The following is a 20660-nucleotide window of genomic DNA, read 5'->3' as shown; positions in this document are numbered from 1 at the left end:
ACCTTTTATGTAGGTTTTGATTCTTGGGTTTTACATAGGTTCCAATTTTTGAGCTTTACTTCAGTTGGGCTTAGAACTAGCCAGCAACAACGGTTCTGTGGGGGAGATTCTCAGGTTGCACATTTTTAAATGCCCCCCTTGCCCCATCTATAGGAAACAATGATGGATGGCTGATTCATCTTGTCCAGGTTCCCATAAAACTGGAACTCTTCGTACAGTTGGGTTGAAATGTGGGGGCTATTTAAAGGACAGCTCCCCTACAGTTTTGGTGCCAGTATCTTTAAAAACACTTCCTAGCCCTCTCAAAAGAAACCCCCTCAAAGAAACCCCCATTTTGTATGATACTCTATCCTGAATTTCTCTCTAATGGTTAATATGAGATTGTGTGTTTCTGTCCCCCTACAAATGCCTGTCTTACCAGGTAGTCATGTATGAATGTAATATTTTTGGGGGGTTGATATGCACAAAATGAAATGTATATAAACCTAAACATTAAGATCAATATTTCAGGAGAAATTCAGGATCTGAGTGTGAGCAATATGTATCTGTACACATGGGATGTGCACCTGGCCAAATAATTATTCAAAAATAATTAACCATTTTGCATATCTTCTACATCTGGGCTAGAATCTCAACAGGAACCACAGCCTAGCTTCATTACAATCAGAGGTGGCAAACAATAATTAGCCCCTGTTCACACGTTTTAGATCCAATATAAACATCACATAAAACCAACTCCAATTACCTGACTAGATCATGGCCACCTGGAGGAGCCAGGGCCTCTTGAATTGTGTACCCTGTCACCTCCTTCAACTTGGTTAGTCTGTTTATAGTAAACATATCTTGTGCTTATTAAAACAATATGAAGGCAGGATTCCAGCCAGCTGTTCAAATAAATCCCTTCCTGTGTTCTGGCTGATGAATAAGATTCTGGGATGTTTACAACCCCTTCACAATTATTTTGTGGTTGTGGTCCTAAGAACACTTGCTTGGAATAAGCCCCATTTAAAAATGGGACTTACTTCCAAGTAAACTTATTGAAATAAAGCTTCATTTTATTTGTATTATTTTGCTAAAAAACAGATTACGAATGTTTACATTTTTACTATTTTGTCTTGATTTATAAGGACCCTCTCTTTACCAAAGTTCCGGCTATGTGCTTGTGCAGTCTGCCTCATTATAATCAACATCTGTAAAAGCTGATACTCCAGCAATCCAGATGGAAATTATGTTTCATTTCTGCCACCCTTTCAAAGAATGACAATTGACTTGCAAGCAGTGGTTTCTTTCCTTTTCTAACATTTTGACCAAGAAGGACAAAAGCTGAGATGACTTCTTTTTTTGGGGGGGGGGGGCGGGGGGGGGATAAAAAGCAAATCTGGCTGAATAGGTCACTGGCATCTCCCCAGAATCTGATGTGGCTGTCAGTGTCTGGACTGATTCTGTGAAGCTGCAGCAAGAGTATTTTTAGCTTTTTGCCAAAGCAGGCAGCTGGATTAGGTTGCCCCAGCAACTGCAGCATCACCTTGAACTCCCTCAAACACTGCAGGAAACATCTTGAGCCTTATTTTCAGTGAGGCTGACAAGAAACTGGTAAAAAAAGGAAGCAATTGGCAAGTAGAAATGTCCAAAATGACATGATGGTGCATTCATGAGGCATTTATACATTGGGCACTTTTTACATTAAAGGAAAGTGAAGGGAAACAAGCCTGTCAAATTAGTCTGACCAGAAGGTGTGTGAAGATCTTACCAACTGGTTGTTCCTAACCTTTTTGGTATGGTGACCCAAAAGTCTAAATTTACTTGTCATAGTGACCTACTTAAAAGAAAGCAGATCACGCACAAATCAATATAACCTCAAAAGTCTGAGACCCATGTTCACAGGCTTCACTAACCACTTTTGGGTCAAGACCTACAGCTTAGTAAATGTTGGTATATAGACCATTAGTCAGCATCTTGTTTTCACGTAGGGCAAATTTGAGGAGCAAATGAGAGGTCATGTCCTAAGTTTCCAGCCTCCCTCTTTTCCCTGATTTGGCCTGCCAGTGCAGTCCTTTGTGACCTCTCCACATCTCCATGCTTCTTGTACCTTTGGTGTACATCTGAAGTGGCCAGGTGACTCTGCTGATAGGCTTGCCACCTTCCAGTGGCTGGCTCTAATGCAGGTCAGTCTTGTGTTGGGCAGCATCCTTGATAGCTTTATCCAAATCCCAGATGCTTCTCATGTTAACCTGCTACCACAGATGAAGCTACTCGTCTCAGGTTAAGCCTCAGTATGTGAAAGATAATCTTTTAAGCAAAAAGGAAGAGTGTGGATAGTGCCTGTTGAATAATCCAGTTATAAATGCAACCAGAAGGTTTGGTTATTTGTAGTATTTTTTGCTACCATTGACTCTGTGGCTGTCAGAAATATGGCACAGAGGGGAAAGCATTAAAACTCTGCCCCTGCTGATCCAAATCAGACCCCCTCTCTCTTCTGTGATTTAGTAATGAATTTTCCAGAAATCAACTCCCAGCATCGTGCCCAATGTAGCCCTAGGGCTACTTCTTGCTGAAGAAGTAAATCTGTTCTTCATATTGCTCACATGCCCACCCACATAAGACTCCCTGCATTTAGAAAACTAGCATGGCCAGATGCAAGATTCTAGCATTTTCTAAATTCTGGCATTTTCTTACTTTTCTGTGTGTTTTTGTACGGAGGCCCATTTAGCCTGTGGTCTAAAGAGGGTAGAACCCTGACAGCTCTGTGACAAGTCAGCTTAACAACCCATTTGTTTACTGCAAGGAAGCTCATTGTTAGGTGCTCTGAGTGGATTGTATGAAGTTGAACTGTTCTGGTCCAGAAATGTGCAGCATTCCACACCATGCTGCTAGCTTGCACTGGGATATCTTTTGTAAGGCCATTATGGCTTCTCTCGTTATCATTGCAGTGTGTTTACAAATGTTGATACTACTTTCCATGTTAGGTTAATATGTCCTTTTGGCTTTCTTGACAATGTAACCCTGGACTCTAATCCAGAGAACAGAAAAAAAACTGAAACTGCTTAGTTGCTGTAAAACTTAAATCCCATTGAATCTTGTGGAACTCAGTTTTCTAGAGGGAGGCCCCAACCTTAACACCATCCCATTATGAGAACATTTTTGGAGCTTCTGTGTGGAGACACTTCAGTGAAGGGCCTGTTGCTCCATATGCTTTGCCCTGGTTTGATACACAGTACCTCTAGACTTAAAACATCTTAGGAAGTAAAACTGGGAAAGATCTGTGAAAAAAGCTTCGATAAACCAATTTTGACTGTCCTCAGCAAGGTGGATGGATGGTCTGAATCAGTACAAAGCAGCATCATAAGTTTTTTCAGAAGACAGTAATACATGGGCACAAGATGCAGGAATTAATGGTGTACTCATAATGGAACTGGAATTGAACTGGGGTGGGAGGACATTGATGGTGGGGAATTGTTCTGTTTGATTAGAATGGCGCTCAATTCACTATTAAATAGTTTTTGGTTTTCTACTAAGGGTCCCGTTAGGATGCCATCAGGGGCAGATGGGAATTTCTGCTCTCCAAGGCCTCCAGCTAGCTTCAGTGACCAGGCCTCCTCACCTTCTCAGCAGCCTGAAGTGATGGTTAATGCCCTCAAGGTAACATGCCTTGTTGTGTGGCCACATATGTGCCAGATCTCCCATTTGTGTTCTGTGACCATCCATGATCCATTGCACCTAAAACATCAATGTATTTCAGAGGGAAAGCAAAAAAAAAAGTCTACCAGTGCTACTGTCATTTCACACATGTTTCTCCACATGTGTCAGCTATCATATGTCACTTGCATTGAAGTGCCAGTAGGTGCAGTATGCCCATGCTACGTACGAAAAGCTGCACTTGTGCCGCTTGCCTGAAAGTAAGTTAAACAATTTTAAAGAAACCAGAGCCTTTTTCTGGTGGTGGCGGGGAGGGGGGACGGACGTGGACCACATTCCCGCCTCTGGTTGTTTTAAAATGAAAATTAACTTACTTCCCGGCAGTGAGGCTTGTCTAGTTCAACCAGGTTGGTGGGTCTTTCTGGGCCCCCTCAAGGAGCACCTGAGACTCAAGCCTCCCTGTTCCCCCCCCCCCCCCCCCCCGTTATGCATCTGAACTTGTTACTGTCCCATGCAGGACTATACCAAAAACAATAATGAAAATAAAGTTGCACCCACCTGTAAATTTTATTGAGTACCTTCTGTGCAGACACATATCCCTCCTTCCTTTCCCTTCTGTGGGAGCCACTCTTGTCTCTGGGTGGGAGAGGGGAGAGCATTCCAAACACCCAAAGGCTACTGGAAGCCTTCTAGTCAGTTTTCCAGCTGCACAGCCCCTATGCATGCCTGCCCAGAAGTAACTCTGTGAACAATAGTTACAGGTAACTGCAACTTTGTCTTGTCTTGTTACAGTTGACTAACTCCATAAGTTTAAGCTGTATGAAGAAACACTTCATTTTGTCTGCCCTGAAACTCCTACTAATTCTACTGGAAATCCTATTGTATTTTTCTCTACCTTCTTGTTCAAGGAGTTCAGGGCAAAGTATATGATTCTCCCTTTCCCAGTTTATCTTCACAGCGGTCTTGTGAGCTAGATCAGGGTGGGAGGGACTGGGCCAAAGTGACCCAGTGAGAGTCATACCAGAGTAGGACTCAGTCCAGGTCTGACTTTCTAATCACTGCACCATGTTGGTTCTTATAGAATGAAATTCTCATTTGTCATTCTGTTCATAATGTTCTGTAATGTTGGATCCAGACTAATATTTCTACAGGCACAAGAACTTCCACCCAGATAGTGTGATTTCCTTGCCTCCCTATTCCTCTTCCTAGGGATACATTTTCTTCCTTGAACAGGGTGGGGGTGCATTTTGGGAGGCCTTTCACATTTGGAAACATTAATCTGGATCACTGAAAACTCCTTGTGTCTGAATTTTTTTCTTGGGAAGGTACTTGAAGTCCTTTGTCATTTTAGTTGTCTTTTTCTGCTATGGCATGACTTAGTGCCTTTCAGAGATATATAGTTATTATACTTTGAACCAAACAAAGATGACCACTGTGCTTTACAAAATGACCCTTTGTCCACCACAGAGAGCACTTATAGGACTCCATAAAGGTGTGGGACAGCTTTTCCCTTCTTCCATGAAATGTAATGCATTGCTCTTCCAGATGGCTGGATTCGGAAGAACTTGTCTTGCAGGTTGTGGGGTTACAACTTATCTAATTACAGTTTTCAGTGAAACAGACAAAGGACATTTCTGGAGAGTTGTTCTCCAATATATTCTGTAAATGTGTTAAATCTTTCATAGTCTGATAAAATATTCAACAGTATAATAAAAAAGAATTCATCCTGCACACATCCGCTGTGTCCTGGTTCCCAACCTTTCCTTTCCCAGGATCCTTGCTCCTTGCATACAAATGCCACACTACAACCTTTCATTTAGTGGCTGACCTGTCAAACAAAGGCTAAATATATATTTTCTTATGGGAGATAATCAGTGACTGGATCTCCTGATGCATGCTTTGACCTCAGAAAGAAGCAGAAGGGCCTCCTCATTTGGGCTGGGTCAAAATGGTGGGCTGGAGGGTCTCACCAGTGCTGTTTCCCTTTATATCTATGCCCCCCCCCACATCATCCTGTCTGGAGTAGGCACTGGTACAATACTAGGAACCTGTCTTTTTCTCTGCCAAAGCTAATACAGTTCTGAAGTGCTGGGCAAATGCCTAGAATGCAGTAGAAGAGTTACCCCTTCGCCTGAACTCCAATTCAAACATACCTCTCTGCACAGTTGCTTTTTAAAATAAAATCACACATAAGGAAATAGAATCACAAACTTCAGAGCAAAAAAAAAGTAGTTTGTATTAGTGTCCCTTGAGGTAACACAGAAGGTTGCAATGAGGAGGTTGAAGAATGGCAAGTGTCTTCTGCCACCCAGTGACTCCATGACTGTAGTGGGATGTGAACAAGATACTTCATTTTGCTCTGTTTTCTAGGGGTGTCAACTTCCAGGGAGGATTGGAAGTCACCCAGAATTATAACTGAGCTCTAGATTAGTGGTTCTCAACCTTCCTAATGCTGCGACCCTTTAATACAGTTCCTCATGTTGTGGTGACCCCCAACCCTAACATTTATCCATTTTACAGATGGAGAACACTGATGCAGAGAGTCTTAGGGTCGTTCGTGACCCACAGGTTGAGAATCACTGCTCTAGATGATGGAGATGATGTCCCCTGGTGAAAATGGCTGTCATTATACTCTGCCCTCCCTAGCTAAGCCCCACCCCTAAATTTCCACCAATTTTCCAATCCTCAGCAGAGAATCCTACTGCTTGGCCTCTGAAGTGCTTTGCTATACCACCTATTAGAGTGCATAAGAAAGGCACCATGATTATGTTCTGGTGGGAGTAGTTTGGGAGTAGCAAAATCACGTTCCACCTAGGGTATTCAGGCCTCAGCTAGTAACCTCTGTGAGAAATTGCACTGTTGGATCTAGAGCACCTGCATTGTGCTGGTGCATTTACATTCTTTCCAGTAAAAATCAGAAATGGCATCTGTGTACCCCCTAGCATTTACAAAAACTCTATGGTTTTATCACAGGTTTTTTTTATAAAATGGAATGTCAATATGTAAAATGCTAGAGAGTCTAAACCTAAGTGCTCTAGCAATCCACTCCCTGGACACCAGTGGGCAAATAGGCTTCCAGGAGAGAGCCCAGTATCCCTAGTTTCACTTTAGCCCTGGTTTTCCTGATGGTGTTGCAGGATACAATATACTTGCCAGCATTCTGTTTTTTATATAACATGGTCCAGCCCTTGATGTATGTTCCTGACTGATCAGATTTGGAACTGTGATGGGATTTTCCTTCACCTCAAATAGGCTAGTGACCCTTAATCCCTCACCTCTTGAAGAGATTGCCTTCCACTGACTTTGTTGGTTTGCATGGTTAAGTTGGTTTAAATGTGGGCGAGCACAAGTGCATGACACTGGACAAGTTGGGACAGTAATCTTCTGTAATTGTAAGCAAGTTGGTAGTTGAAATGGGAAAAAGTGTGGTGCCTTCTCAGATAAGGAAAACTCACCTAGCAGGAGGGTTAAATCCTCTGTAGCAGGGTCCTAATCTCAATCAAGGTCCTGCACAAGAAGAAAAAAATATTTGGGAATGCTATCACACAATTCTCAGTATGATATCTGTTTTTGCCCCTTTCATATGTGAGTGATATGTATCCTTTTGTGAATAAATTCCCTAAATATGTGAGGATGTGGAATTGTTTGCAATGATCACATTCTCCTAAAGTCAGTAATTCCACACTACAGGAGAAATAAAGGGTAATTGGTCTCATTTACATATTAAAATATATTCACAGCATATTGTCAGCATTTTTAAAAATTCATAATGTTTCTCTGAATATGATTTTGGCCTTTGAAGAGAGAATACAAAATGAAGTGCATGAAAAACCTGCATTGCACATTTCCCTGACGGCAGCATTTTTTCTGTTCCACTAAGGTCACTGTGTTTATCTACATTTTCCTGACCGAGGAGCATTAAGAGGGGAAACAAAAATATGCATTTTAGCATTAACATAAAGCTTGTTTTGCATCTGCAACCAAAAACATTAATATACCCTTATAAGTTCAGAATACGCATGCTTAGATGTAAAAGTGTTCGAACAGAAGGTGAACATATAGCTATCCTGAGCATACAACAATCCTAGCTACAGATTATACACAGTTTATACATTATTCGAGTTATTGCCTTTGCTTTTGTGGATTAAACTCCTGTGCCCCTCTACCACACATATGCAGCTTGGATATAATGGAGTTTTCCTTGTACAGAGTTTTCCTTGTACAGTTCAACTTCCCTGTCCTGCTGTAGCCCAAAATGCTGCTACTAGAGTAAAGGGGTTTCCCAGGAACTGGGGGTGAGGAATTGGGTTTTGCTGTGGGAGGGGCAAATCAGCAGAAATCATCCCCATCTTTCATTCAAACATAACCTCTGTGTCATCCAAGTCAATATTTAGAGTGAAATAGACCCTCCACCCGACTATCCCCAGTCTGTGCAATTCTCAACCTCCCTTTTAAAAGGACAAATAATTAAAGCCATGAAAAAGTAAGCTCCAACCAGCTTAGTACAATTCAACAAAAGCTACATAATGATTTCAGTGGATCTGCCTGTCATTGTCTGTATATCATAGCAAGTAGTTGATTCTTAGGTCTGAGAACCTCCTTGGGGGAAACAGCCTGATAGCATGTTTCAGTAACCAGCTATATCTCTCTGCAAGCATGACATCGCCTTAGCATTAGACCATAGGAAAAGCCTGTTTGATCAGACCAAGGGTCCAGCATTCAGTTTTCACCAGGGACTAGCCAAATGCCTCCAGAAAATGTGCAAGTAGGCATGAAAGAAACTGCTCTGCATTGTTGTTTGCCTCCAGCATTGTATATTTGGAGATATAATGACTCTGCATATGGTATTTCTGTTAACTATCATGGCCAAAAGAGATATTGAATCCTACCCTCCTTGAATAGAACAATTTGCCTATCATATTGTAGTTAAAGAAATCTGATCATAATACAGGGTTCTGGCAGACAAACCTGATATCTCCACAATTAAGTGGAAGTCATGCAGTGATAGGTAAACACAGTGCTGAATTTGAATAGTCAGGTCTATTCTTAGTAATGATGGGGCCCCAGGCACATGTCCCAGATAGGGCCCCAGAAACACTGCCACTCCTCCACTGTCCTTCCCCAGCCCCAGACCAATGAAAGAGTGGCCTTCACCCCATGTGAGGTTGACAAGAACTGCATCTGCCACCACAAGCCTTCTGCCCAAGCTCCAGATGGGGAAAGTGTGAGTGGCACCTGGAATCTGCTATTTTTCTCCTCCCTTTCCTCAGGGACAGGGCTGAGGGTGGTTAGAGCACCTTCTAGTGTGGGGGCTGCGGCAAGTGCCCCAATGCCCATTGGCTAAGACCACCCCTATACCAAGTATCATTTTAAAAACTTCTGAAGCATTTTTTACATTCATGTGTAATTGTTCCTGTGCAAATAACTACTGGACACGTGAAGAGAAAAGATATATTTGACTCACAGCAGTGGCAGCCTTTCAATCTGTGCACTCAGATTTTGTGCAGTGTGTCCCTTCCCGTCAGCTAAAGGACATCACTTCTCATGGAAATCAAGGCAATTGAAAGTGTCAACTCTCACTTTCTTGCCGCATCAGCATTATCTACTTGGGTAAATATTTTCTATTGCTCACTGAGCAGAAAACTGGTTGTTGGGAGATGTGCTTGAATAATGAGCAGTTTTGTAGAAGTCGCTTGTCTCAGTATCAGTACCCCTAGCAACACAACATAAGGATGCTCTTTTCTATTTTGACAAATGGGTACAGTGAAGACATGTTCTACACAAGAGCAGATAAGAAGAAATAGCCGTACAGTTGCTGTTGCACCTGTTGCATGAAAAGGATATTCAGCTGAGCAGAACAGGTCAAATACAGATACAGTTGAAGTTTTCAGTATATCAGGTATGCAGGAAAGTATATAGGACTTTTGAAATTAAAAATAAGAACACCAGAATGACCCAGTAAGGGCTGATTATGTTCTATAAGGCTCAGAATGTTGAAAGCAGTTGAGAGTCAGTATAGTCGGGCCTGGACTGGAAGGGTTGTGAAGGCTGCAGGACCCAGCAGGCTGGAAATGGGCTTATGGTCTATGGGCTTTGTCAAATGTCTACATATATAGCAGACACAAAAAGAGGAAGGCAGCAGAGGTTACTGAAACACTATTTCAATGTCTCACAGCTACAAAATAGCCTTCGGCTGGGTTTTGGGCTGGGTTGGGAAGTAATTTCCCCACTTCTTGCATCCCTACAGTGTCCCACCAATTCTAGCTCCCTTCTAGCTGCTCTTTTATGGCATTCTTCATGATGAATAAGGGGGGGGGGTTGTCAGTGTAAACAGCAAGGAAATACAAAATTACATGGAAAATGGCCCACAGCAATAGCTGTTAAACCTTGAAAATAAAATATTACTCAAAAGTAAAACAATTATCAGGTGTGTTATTTGATAAGTTCAAGTGCACCATAGTGCTTAACAACTGGATATCATTGTATAAATCATCACAGTATTTTACAATAAAGAATCACTGAAAATGTATTCAAATGCATTCATCATCAATCTACTGCCCACTAAACTAACTGGAACCTAGCAGTGAATTGGTCTTGAAATACTTCAAGAGGCTAGTGGTACATGTGAACATTTTCAGTAAACTTTAGGGTCCATAAACCTAAGTTGTTCCAAATCAAAGTGGAATCAACTCTATGGAACCATCCTGGATAGTTGTCTGTGTGAAGGCTCTTACTGCCGCAGCAATTATTGTGAGCCATTTCCAGTGTACTTTTGTACTTTCTTCCCATGCACTTGACTCCCTACTATGGAGACTCTTTTGTGCTTTGGCCATCTGACAGTATATACCCCACTTGAATTGCCCTATCCACAGCACTGTAGATGTGGGTTTCTCCTTTCTGGTTCCTACCCCTTTCTTTAATGATACTTTGCCATAAGGGTTTCTAACTGTTGCTGTTCTGCTAATGTGCTGGAGGCGTGGCCAGTGGGTTCCTCTAACCACATTCAATCAAAGGAGGTGAGGGAAGGGAAAAACAGATGGGAGCAGAAATTGACCTTCATAAGCCCCTAACAGCTTATATTATCTTGAAGTAGAAGATTTTGGTCAGGAGTCAAATCCTTTATACTTCTTTTAATTCTTTTTGAGCCACCTAAATGCCTATACTTTTATCAGTTGCAGTAAATGTAATGACCATTATTACTTATTACTGCTTATACAAGAGTCATTGTAGAAATCAGCACAGTCAGTACATCCACCACAATTAAGTGCTTGCGTAAGGACTCTACAAGAATGAGTATGTAATATCAGAAGAGTGCTCTTGTGCAAGAACACTGACATTTCATCATCATGTCTCTTTGCCACTGTGGAGAGAGGACAGTCTTTAGCTCAGCACTTCAACTTTTTTCTCAGGATTCTTTTTCTTTGTTGGAATGGTGTTGTTCAGAAAACATTTCAAGGGTGGAACAAAGATGGCCCAGAACTATGAGAATGAAGAATATCTTTTTTTTGTCTTGTTAAGACGCATGTCTCCAATACTTGTCCATCCAGGCATCTTTTTACTCCCAAATCCAGACATGAATGAGCTTCAAGGCTTAGGGCTACATTGTGGGAAAAGTCTCTCACTTTGGTGGAGACTCTTGTGGGACTATCTTTCGAAGGCTCATGCGCCTTTGGTTGCTTCAGTCATTACTATTCTGCCTGGACTGCCTTTTTACTCAGCTTTGGCAGCCAAATGAGCTGCTTTGGAGTCCTCAGTTAAGAAGGACCAAAAAAAAAAAAGGTTATAAATACCTCTCAGTCAAATGTTGGATCTGAGCTTTGACATTGATAACTCCAACCATGATGGCAACATGGACTCCATCCAGGTGGACAATCCAATGGACAATATTGAAGAGATGGGCAAGATGGAACCAGAGAAGTTCAGCGTTGAGAGTACAATGGTGATCAATGTAAACAGGAGACTTCCGAGTGACAAACTCAAGAATTGGGTTGGGGATGCATCAGCGATAAGCCTCAGTGTTCCAGAGGTGATGGCAATCCATGTTGAGAGAAGACCTCCAGCGCATGGTCCCAGGAAATCCAACCAGATCCAATTTTGAGTGTGTTATACTGCACTGACATTGGGTCAATTGTCCACCTTTTAATTAAGGGTATTGAAGTGATATCTAAGGAGGTATGGCACAGACCTTCCTCCAGTCAAGCTTCCACCAAGACGTTGGAAAACAATAGGGATTAGAATTCCTATTCCACCACCCAACCTCCAATTCAGTCAGTGGAGTACATACCTGTGAAATGCCCATGGTGGGAGAAAGAACCATTTGCATTTGTTAAAAGTGTTAAGTGTAATTTGCAAGTATAATTTGCATGTGTTCAGTGGAATTAGTCATCTGCAAACCCAACCAACAATTGGGCCACACAGTCTACAGAAAATCTTCACACACTGATAGATATCTACACAAAAACTCCAATCATCACCCAGGACAAAAAAAAGAAGCACAATAAAAACTCTGGTGGATAGTGCAAAAAATAATAATCTGCGAGCCCCTCCTCCTTCAAGACGAACTGAATCACCTAAACTGGACTCTATAGGCCAATAGTTGCTCTACTACAGACATCAGAAGAGCTTCAAAACCAAGAACAAGCCACAGGAATGAAGATAAACAGTCACCCAAAGGAAAAGTGTTTTTATCATACATCAAGGGAATCACTGATCAAATAGGGAAACTGATAATGAAACTTAACCTCCAAACAAGCTTCAGATTCACCAAGAAAATTAAACACATACTAAGTTCAGCAAAGGATAAGAGGGATCCTCTAACTTCTGCAGGGGTTCACTACACAGCTTGCATCACACTTGGAAAAGCCAGTTCTGACGCAGCTGGCATTCACAGTCCCATTTATCCCCTGCAGAGGACCCCTCCTCCCCTTTTCTCAAGAGTTCATGAAAAACAGTGTTTGGAGATGAGGTCAGTGGCAAGGTAGCAAGGTCAGTGGCAGCTAGCAAGAGAAAGCCACCTGGCTTCCTGCCCTACAAGATAAATGTAACACAGTCCCCATGGGACAGGAGTACCAGAGGAAGCCTAGTTGTCTACCAAGCATGTGAAGCCACAAAGTAAAAGGAAAGAATGCACAGATGGCAGTGGATACATATAGCAGGCTGGTTACATATATCTTTCTAGCAGCAGCAATTTGTTATTTTTAGCATTGCGTGGTTCCAAGAATGTATCTCAATCACCTAGATAGCATCCCCCTGATACCATGTTGGACACGTAATGTTATTTGAAAACACAGAAATTCTGGACCACTCTGATAACCACTACATCAGACTACCCAGAGAAGCCACTGGAATCCCCACGCACATGGACAACTTCAGCAGAAAAGAAGAAACTATGAAAATGGACAAAATTTGGCTACCAGTACTTAAAAACCCTGCAATCAAGAACACTACCCAGACTCAGGATGTCTCTTTGCAGGAAGCAGTAAAATGGATGCACAGGCAAACTGCTATGCAAGTACCCTTGCTAATTGATCATGCAACTTCAGTGTTACATACAAATGCAAAAATGGGGGAATCCCACATGCAAATTACCTTGGAGAATGCTCCTTTAACAGTTTTAACAAATGCAAATGGTTCTTTCTTCCACCATGGGCACTTCATGGGTATATATACTCCACTTGCTTTACTGCCAACAGATCCTCTGAAGATGCCAGCCACAGATGCAGGGGAAACGTCAGGAGAAAACACTACTGAAACATGGCCATACAACCCAGAAAACCCACAACATCCTAGCATCTGGAATTGTTCTGAGAAGACATACTTGGTTGAGGGCTTCCTTGTTTCTTCCTGACACTAGAGTGAGGGTTGAGGACCTTCCCTTTGAAAGGAAAACTCTCTTCATTGAGGAAACTGATGCCATCCATGAGTGAATTAGGAAAGTTGACACAGTGAAATGCTTAGGTATTACCTTACAGAGAAGTGGGGATTTCAAACAAAGGTACTTTCCTCTTTATTCATCAGCATTTATCTACTAAGTCGTAGGACTACCAGCAATCCCAATTTGGATCCCCATCAATTCCCCAACAATAAAGGAGACATTTTCAGTAGAAGGGGAGGCATGGGGACCTGTCCTCCAGAGACCCTCCATCCAAGAGGAAACAAGTATCATTATTGCAGGAGTCAGAACGCAATTTTCTTGACAGGTTGTCATTGTTCTGCAACCAGAGGTTGATGATCACTCAAGATTGCTGGGTCCTTTCTATAATAAATTGTGGTTATCATTAGATTTATCCCTCCCCGTTTTTCTCGACCACCTCCTTCTAAGTACTCTTCATCTTTCCTTGCAGCTGTAATTTCAGTGGTGCTGTAAAAGTGTGCCATCAGTCAACTTCACTCCACCTTTTTCTGGAAAAGGTTTTTATTCCAGATAGTTTCTTGTTGAGAAGAAGGGTGGTAGAAAGAGACCTGTCTTGGATTTCAGACATTTTAATAAGTATTTGAACAGACCCAAATTTCGGATTATTTCCTTTTCTGGCATACGTCCTTTATTTTCTGGGACATCTGGTTTGTAGTCCAAAACTGTAAGGATACCTATTTTCATGTATCCCTTCACTAGTCCTATAAAAAATTTCTAAGGTTTGAGTATGGGGGTAACAATATGGGGATAACAGCTCCATGTATTTTTATTAAATTCTTGACAGCTGTAGATGCCATCTTAATGTCAAAAGGTGGTGCCAGGGATGTAGTTAAGGGGGCGGGGGTTCTCGGGTTCAAACCCCTCCCATTACATGTCCAACTTGCTTGAAACAATGCATGGAATGGAACAGCAGGAAAGCCCTCAGTTACCAAACCCACCCCATAAAAAATCTATACCTATGTCACCAGGTAGTGCTGTATTTCCCTATCTAGATCTGGTTATTTGTTACTCCTTTCTATCAATCTTTGGAGCATGATTTGGCTTTTACCTCCCAAACATTAGCTAACCTGGGTTTGGTGATCAATACAGAAATGAGTCATTTAGACCCTACACAGATCATAGAGATTACTGGGGGGATTTTGGATTCTATTGCACAAAAGGCCAGTGGTGAAGCTCCCAGGGGACGGGGTGTGTGCCACGCACCGGGCGCACGAATTTCGGTCATGTGGGGGGGCACAAAATTCCCTAACCCTAACCCCTCCCCCTTTCCTGTGCCCCTCCCCCGCAGCGCCCCCCCCACTTACTTTAAGAAACCAAGCAGGCTGCAGAACAATGGGTACCCCATCCCACATTCTTTGCTAAGGAGATGGGGGCTACCCTTTTGAAGGTCCATAACTTTGGACCCACAGAACCAAACTACACCAAACCTCGGGGGTGCCATCATGACAGTTTCCAGATGATACCCTGAAATTTTTGGTGCTGATACGTCCAAGAATGCCCTCCCTGCAAGAACATCCCGAAATTTGCCCAAAAATCTTTGTTCTGCATTAAGTTTTCTTCATTGCTGTCAATGGGGGTTGCAGGCTGGGGGGGCACATTTTTGAAGGCACAGTCTCAAAACTTTCAGCCCCATCAGGAGATCAAGTTCGATTCTCTCTAAGTTTGGTGCAGCTCTGTCTAGGGGCCGGGCCAAAGTTGTGGACCCTCAAAACTGTAGCTCCCATCTCCTATTAGCTCCCATTGGAAACAATGGGGGATAGGGGCACTATAACTTTGGACTCCCTGAACCAAAACTCACCAAACTTGGGGGGGTAGCATAAAAACAGTCTCCTGATGATACGCTGGAATTTTGGTGCTGCTAGCCTAAAAACTGCACCCCCTGCAGGCCAAAAATGGAAACCACTAAAAATACCCAAAAACGAACCCAGCATTTTGATGCCCCCCACAAGGTGATGCCCTGGGCAGCTGCCCACCTTGCCCAATGGGCATTACGCTAGTGACACCAATGCTTCTTTATCAGGTTTGAGAGTTTCCTGCAACTCAGTGGTCAGAAAGTGAGTCTAATGGGGTCAATGGTCAGAAAGTGAGTCTAACATGCATATACATTTTTTAGAAATTCGGGTGGTAATGTGCACTCTTATATCTCTTTCAGCCACAGTCACAGGAAAATGTCTGATCCTTGCTATGGACAGTATAGCTGCAAAGATTTACATTAACAGCAAAAGAGGGTGGGTTCCATGTTTCTCTGTGCCAAGGCGTCCCAATTGTGGTACTAGGCCATTCAACGCAACCTTTTCTTGTCAGCCATCCTCGTGGAAGGAGAGCAAAAATACTGCAGATTTCCTGAGCAGGCAGGTATTGCCCACTCTCAAGTAGTCACTTAACTCTCAATATTTCTGGTTCTGGTGGGTTTTCCGGGCTGTGTGGCCGTGGTCTGGGCCACACAGACCATGGCCACACAGCCCGGAAAACCCACCAGAACCAGTTGAATCTGGCTGTGAATGCCTTCTCAATATTTCATTCCCATTTTCAGAGAATGGGGATTCCCTCATGTGCATCTATCCAGAGGCAATGCGAAGTGCCCTCTTTTCTGCTCTGGGGTGGGAAAGGGCAGGAATTTGTTGGTGGGGGAAAGCTTTCCAATTGCACTTGTCAGGTTTCCCCTATTATACTTTCTCTCTGATTCACAACACCATAGCCAATATGGTCTCAAACCAGTCAGTAAGTATCCTTGATGTAGCCCCAGTTGACCAAATAGGTTTTGGTTTCCCACACTGGAACATTCAGGACTCTTCTAATAGAGGATGACCTTCTTATGCTAGGAACTTGTAACAACTTTAAATGTTGTATATGTATTTCTTTAAATGACAGAGGGGTAAAGGTTGCCTTTCTAGTTTCTTTCATTTTGGCCAGAAGAGTAGGAGAGGTATCAGCTCTCCAGATTGATTCCCCTTTCAGCCTGATAAAGTAATCCTATTCCCTGACTTAGAATTTAGACATAAAATGGTATCACAGTTGCATATGTCCTGGGACATTATACTGGTTTTGTTTTTCCAGAATCCTCTGTCCCTAGGTGAACAATCACTCTACACACTTGATGTCTGGAGGGCACTTTTCAATACAGATTCATTTTGACAAGACAAGAATTGGTTGTAAGGGTCGTAAGAAAGGCAAAGCTGCTTCTTCCCAAACCATTTCTAGATGGGTAATTTCTGCCATAATGTTAGTATATAGTAATACTGAGGTGGATTGTCCATCTTAAGGTAAGATTCATTTCACCAGGACCAAAACCTTTTCAGCTGCTTCCCTTACCTGGGTCAGCCTTCATGACAGCTGTGAAGAAGCAACTTGGTCTGTTCCATCCAAGTTTCTCTGGCATTATTCCATTGATGTGAATTTCAAGAGAGATGCGGCTATTGGGACAGCAGTTGTACAATTATTAATTAGTTGACAAGCCCACACCCTCCTCCATGGTAAGTGAGCTTGCTACTCTCCTTTGTGGGACTGCACTGAAGACATGACATTGAAAACAAAGTTGCAGTTACCTGTAACTGTTACTGTAAATGTTGTTCGTCAAGTGTCTATTGTGCAGGCATGTATCCCTCCCTCCTTTCTCCACTGTGGGCTGTGATTAGCCTTCATGGTGTTCTTCCACGGCCATGACGGGGGGGAACTGAAGGAGGAGCACTCTCCCTGCCTCTGTTGTGTGCCCAATTGGGTGAGAAATTGCAACCAACCTGTGCCTGTGCAATCCTATTCATGCCCTGCATAGAAAACACTTGATGAACAACAGCTGCCGCTTTGTTTTTCCTGTTAACATCAGAGAAGTGGAATCCTGTGTGACCTGGTTCTTTTAACAGCACATTACTGGTTCGCCATATGCTGTAACATATGCATCAGGTTCTATACATCTTTTCAGTTTGGAAAATGGAAATCAATATATGCTTTCTTTGTATGTCTGTATGTATAGGCAACCTACTTTCACTATCAAAAGATGAAATAGTCTAAACAAAATGGCTTGCTGGTAGACAGAATGGTTTTAAGGAGTTTTCTCATACAGTCAGGCCTTAATGGGCAGCATCTCTCCATAGTCTCATACTAAGATCTTTCACCAGTCTACGTAAACAGAGAGGCTGTGGCTCAGTAGTACAACTTGTGCCTTACATACAAGAGGTCGTAGTTCATTTCTTTTCAGCTCCAGTGAAAGGATCTCACATAGCAGGTGTAGGGGAATTCCTTTCTCCTATAGCATCAGTGGTGTAGTGGTTAAGAGCAGGTGTACTCTCATCTGGAGAACAGGGTTTGATTCCCTGCTCTGCCACTTGAGCTGTGGAGGCTTATCTGGGAAGCTAGATTAGCCTGTGCACTCCAGCACACTAGCTGGGTGACCTTGAGCTCCAACACACCAGCTGGGTGACCTTGAGCTAGTCACAGCTCTTTGGAGCTCTCTCAGCCCAACCCACTCCACAGGGTGTTTGTTGTGGGGTGGGAAGGGCAAGGAGATTGTAAGCCCCTTTGAGTCTCCTTCCAGGAGAGAAAGGGGGGGATATAAATCCAAACTACTTCTACTCCTCTTCTCCTTCTCCTTGCTTGTAGCTCAAGCTTTATTTCTTCATACCATAGTGGTCAAACAGCTGAGGTGCCTGCTAGTGCTAGAAAATAATTACATCATTTTCCAAAATGTTGCTATCACACTTAATGGAAAGTATTGGTCTATTGCATGTTGCTATTCACTTTTCATTATAGGTGGTGACTATTAAGGTGAGACTGTCCCAGTGAGTTTTCCTTTGAAAAAGAGACGTCGTACTTGGATGCTCTGAACACATGATAGACAGCATCACCTTCTGGAAATTGTATCTAATATGTTTCACTTCAGGAAGTGGTTAGCCATGATCTTGTCATGGGTCTGTAACATTTCGGAGCATTCTGATTGTCCTTGTTATGCTGATAACTTTCTGCTATATGCTGGAAAAAGAATCGAATGCAACATGTCCTTGCCAGGATTGCTTATGGCCTGTTAGATCTGGTTGTTATTGAATAAGTCGCTTCCAATGAACTTCAGTTGTCACCATCAGGAGAATTGATTCAGCAGTTAGCTAGACACAAATTGCATCTCCTTGTAAGAAAACATGTGTAGTTTAGCTGAGCTTTCCAAGCAGACACCGAACATGTTTCCAAACATGGTCACAGTCATGTTTGGAGATGCACATTTTTGATAGCTGTTTTATTGGAAAGTAATGAAGTTTGTGCCTAGCTAAATAAATTGTGCCTACTGAATAAATCCCCCAATAAAGACTGCAAAATCATGTCAGGAATTACTTACTAAATAATAGCTGTAATTTATTGCCCTCATTTCTTGTGTCTTTATATCTGTGCCCTCTTCTTTAGTTTGGTTGGTTGGAAAGAGAAAACTCCAACAAAAACAAAAAAGAATGGAAGAGGAAACAAACACATTTAGACACTTACAACATATATGGGTAACATAACCATTCATCAGGTGACAGTAGGCTCCATTCATTCTGATGGAGCTCCATTCATTCTGATGGAGAGGTCATCAGAGCAACTAGTGCCGTATTAAAATAACTACCTTTGGTAGATCTGCCATTCGAACCATCCTCTTGGAGTTGGTTTCTTAGTGTATTTGAGTATTAAATTTCTGTCCTCCTTTCTTCAGAACTCAAGGGCTCCTGTGGGGCCCTTGGGAAGTTTTTCATTGAGGCACTGATTTGACCCAAAGCTGTTTAGCATCAGAAAGGTTGCTCTGGAATATGATCGCCAACCATACCTTTCAACCTAATGTAATCAAAAGGAGGTTGCTACTAACTGCCTTGCCTTGACAAGTTAGGATACAGTGGTAGTGTGGCCCCTCAGGATACAGTGGTGTGGTGCCATTTTGTAAGAGTTTGCACATGTTGTGGGATGCAGGTGGGAGAAAGAGTGGGAAGGCCAGTTTTAGGAATTGTCTCCATGGCAGTTTTAACTGTGAGTTCTTAGTTCTTTGATGTGTAGTGCATTGATTTCAGTGGATTTGGAAGGGTGCATCTCTGTTGAGGATTGTCTTGCAAATCATCCCTATCTCCAAGTAGAATTGGTGCTTAATATGCATAGTGTCAACCTTCTGGAAAGCTTAACCGTGTGTACACAATTATGACTTTCTAGAAGAGATAGCTGACACACATATCCTGTTTTTTCCCCCTTCAGGTTGTGTGGAGGAAACTTGGAGATGCTGCAGGCTCGTGTCCTGGAATTAGGCAACACGTATCTGGAAACCAGTACAAAGGGCCAATGTAAATGGATACCAGAACAAGGAAGAGTTTCAACTGTTGGCGGATTTGACCTGCTCACTGGAACCTCTTCACTAACAATTTGATCACTCCATGCAGTCTCTAGATTGATTCTGGAAACTGGTACAACTGTTTTCACAAAGACTTTTCTGTAAAGTGTCCTAATCTCCTGGTGTTCAATATATATCAAATACACCCCTGCATCCTTTAATCATGAAAGAAGCATTTCAGTGTAGATGCTGAAGAGAATACAACTGATCCCTTTAAGGCTGCTCGAAATCTGACCTGGAAGGCCGGAAGGAGAACCTACACTGGAAATGCTTATTTTTGACAGCTGCAGTGGACTTCTAGTGAGATTTTCCCAGGAGCTTTTCACCAGGTTAGAGAGATGTCAATGGACTGTGCCTTTGGTTTTCACAGTTTGGGGAGAGTTTGTTACCTCTGGTAATCCAACACTTGAGTGTGACAAATGTTAGTTAATTGTGCATAGGCAAATGGCAGCAGAAACAGTTGCTTTTCCAGTTTGCAGAATACTTGCATTCTGAGGTGCTAAAAGACCTTCAAGTCTCCTAACCAGCCACTAGTGTAGCAAAGAAATCTATAGCAACAAAATACAGAGCTCAACACCCCCCCCCCCCCAACAAAAGGAAAAAACCCTTTTAGTCTTAATTCATTTCAATGAATTCCTTCCAAAGAGAAGACAAACTCCTTTAATCAAATGCATTGCTTACAGCCCAATCCTAAAGCGACATAAGAACATAAGAAAGAGCCTTACTGGATCAGATCAGAGTCCATCTAGTCCAGCACTCTGCTACTCGCAGTGGCCC

General features: G+C 42.5%; 1 protein-coding gene across 6 annotated transcripts in view; it reads left to right on the top strand.

Moving 5' to 3' along the window:
* Positions 1-20660, top strand: part of CCDC85A (coiled-coil domain containing 85A) — a 357640-nt gene that overhangs the window by 252551 nt on the left and 84429 nt on the right. For 2 of the 6 annotated variants that reach the window (XM_048518152.1, XM_048518143.1), the window contains one exon: positions 19751-20602. The exons of 2 other annotated variants lie outside the window; for them this stretch is intronic. In XM_048518152.1, coding sequence (XP_048374109.1) covers positions 19751-19800 — 50 coding nt within the window. In that variant the 3' untranslated portion in view covers positions 19801-20602. Of the gene's footprint in view, positions 1-3516; positions 3640-19750; positions 20603-20660 lie in introns of those variants that run through there. 2 more of the 6 variants (XM_048518134.1, XM_048518200.1) reach the window with 2 other exon arrangements.

Source organism: Sphaerodactylus townsendi, linkage group LG01 (assembly GCF_021028975.2).
Source record: "Sphaerodactylus townsendi isolate TG3544 linkage group LG01, MPM_Stown_v2.3, whole genome shotgun sequence".
Taxonomy (NCBI): domain Eukaryota; kingdom Metazoa; phylum Chordata; class Lepidosauria; order Squamata; family Sphaerodactylidae; genus Sphaerodactylus; species Sphaerodactylus townsendi.
This window is presented reverse-complemented; position numbering and strand designations above follow the sequence as displayed.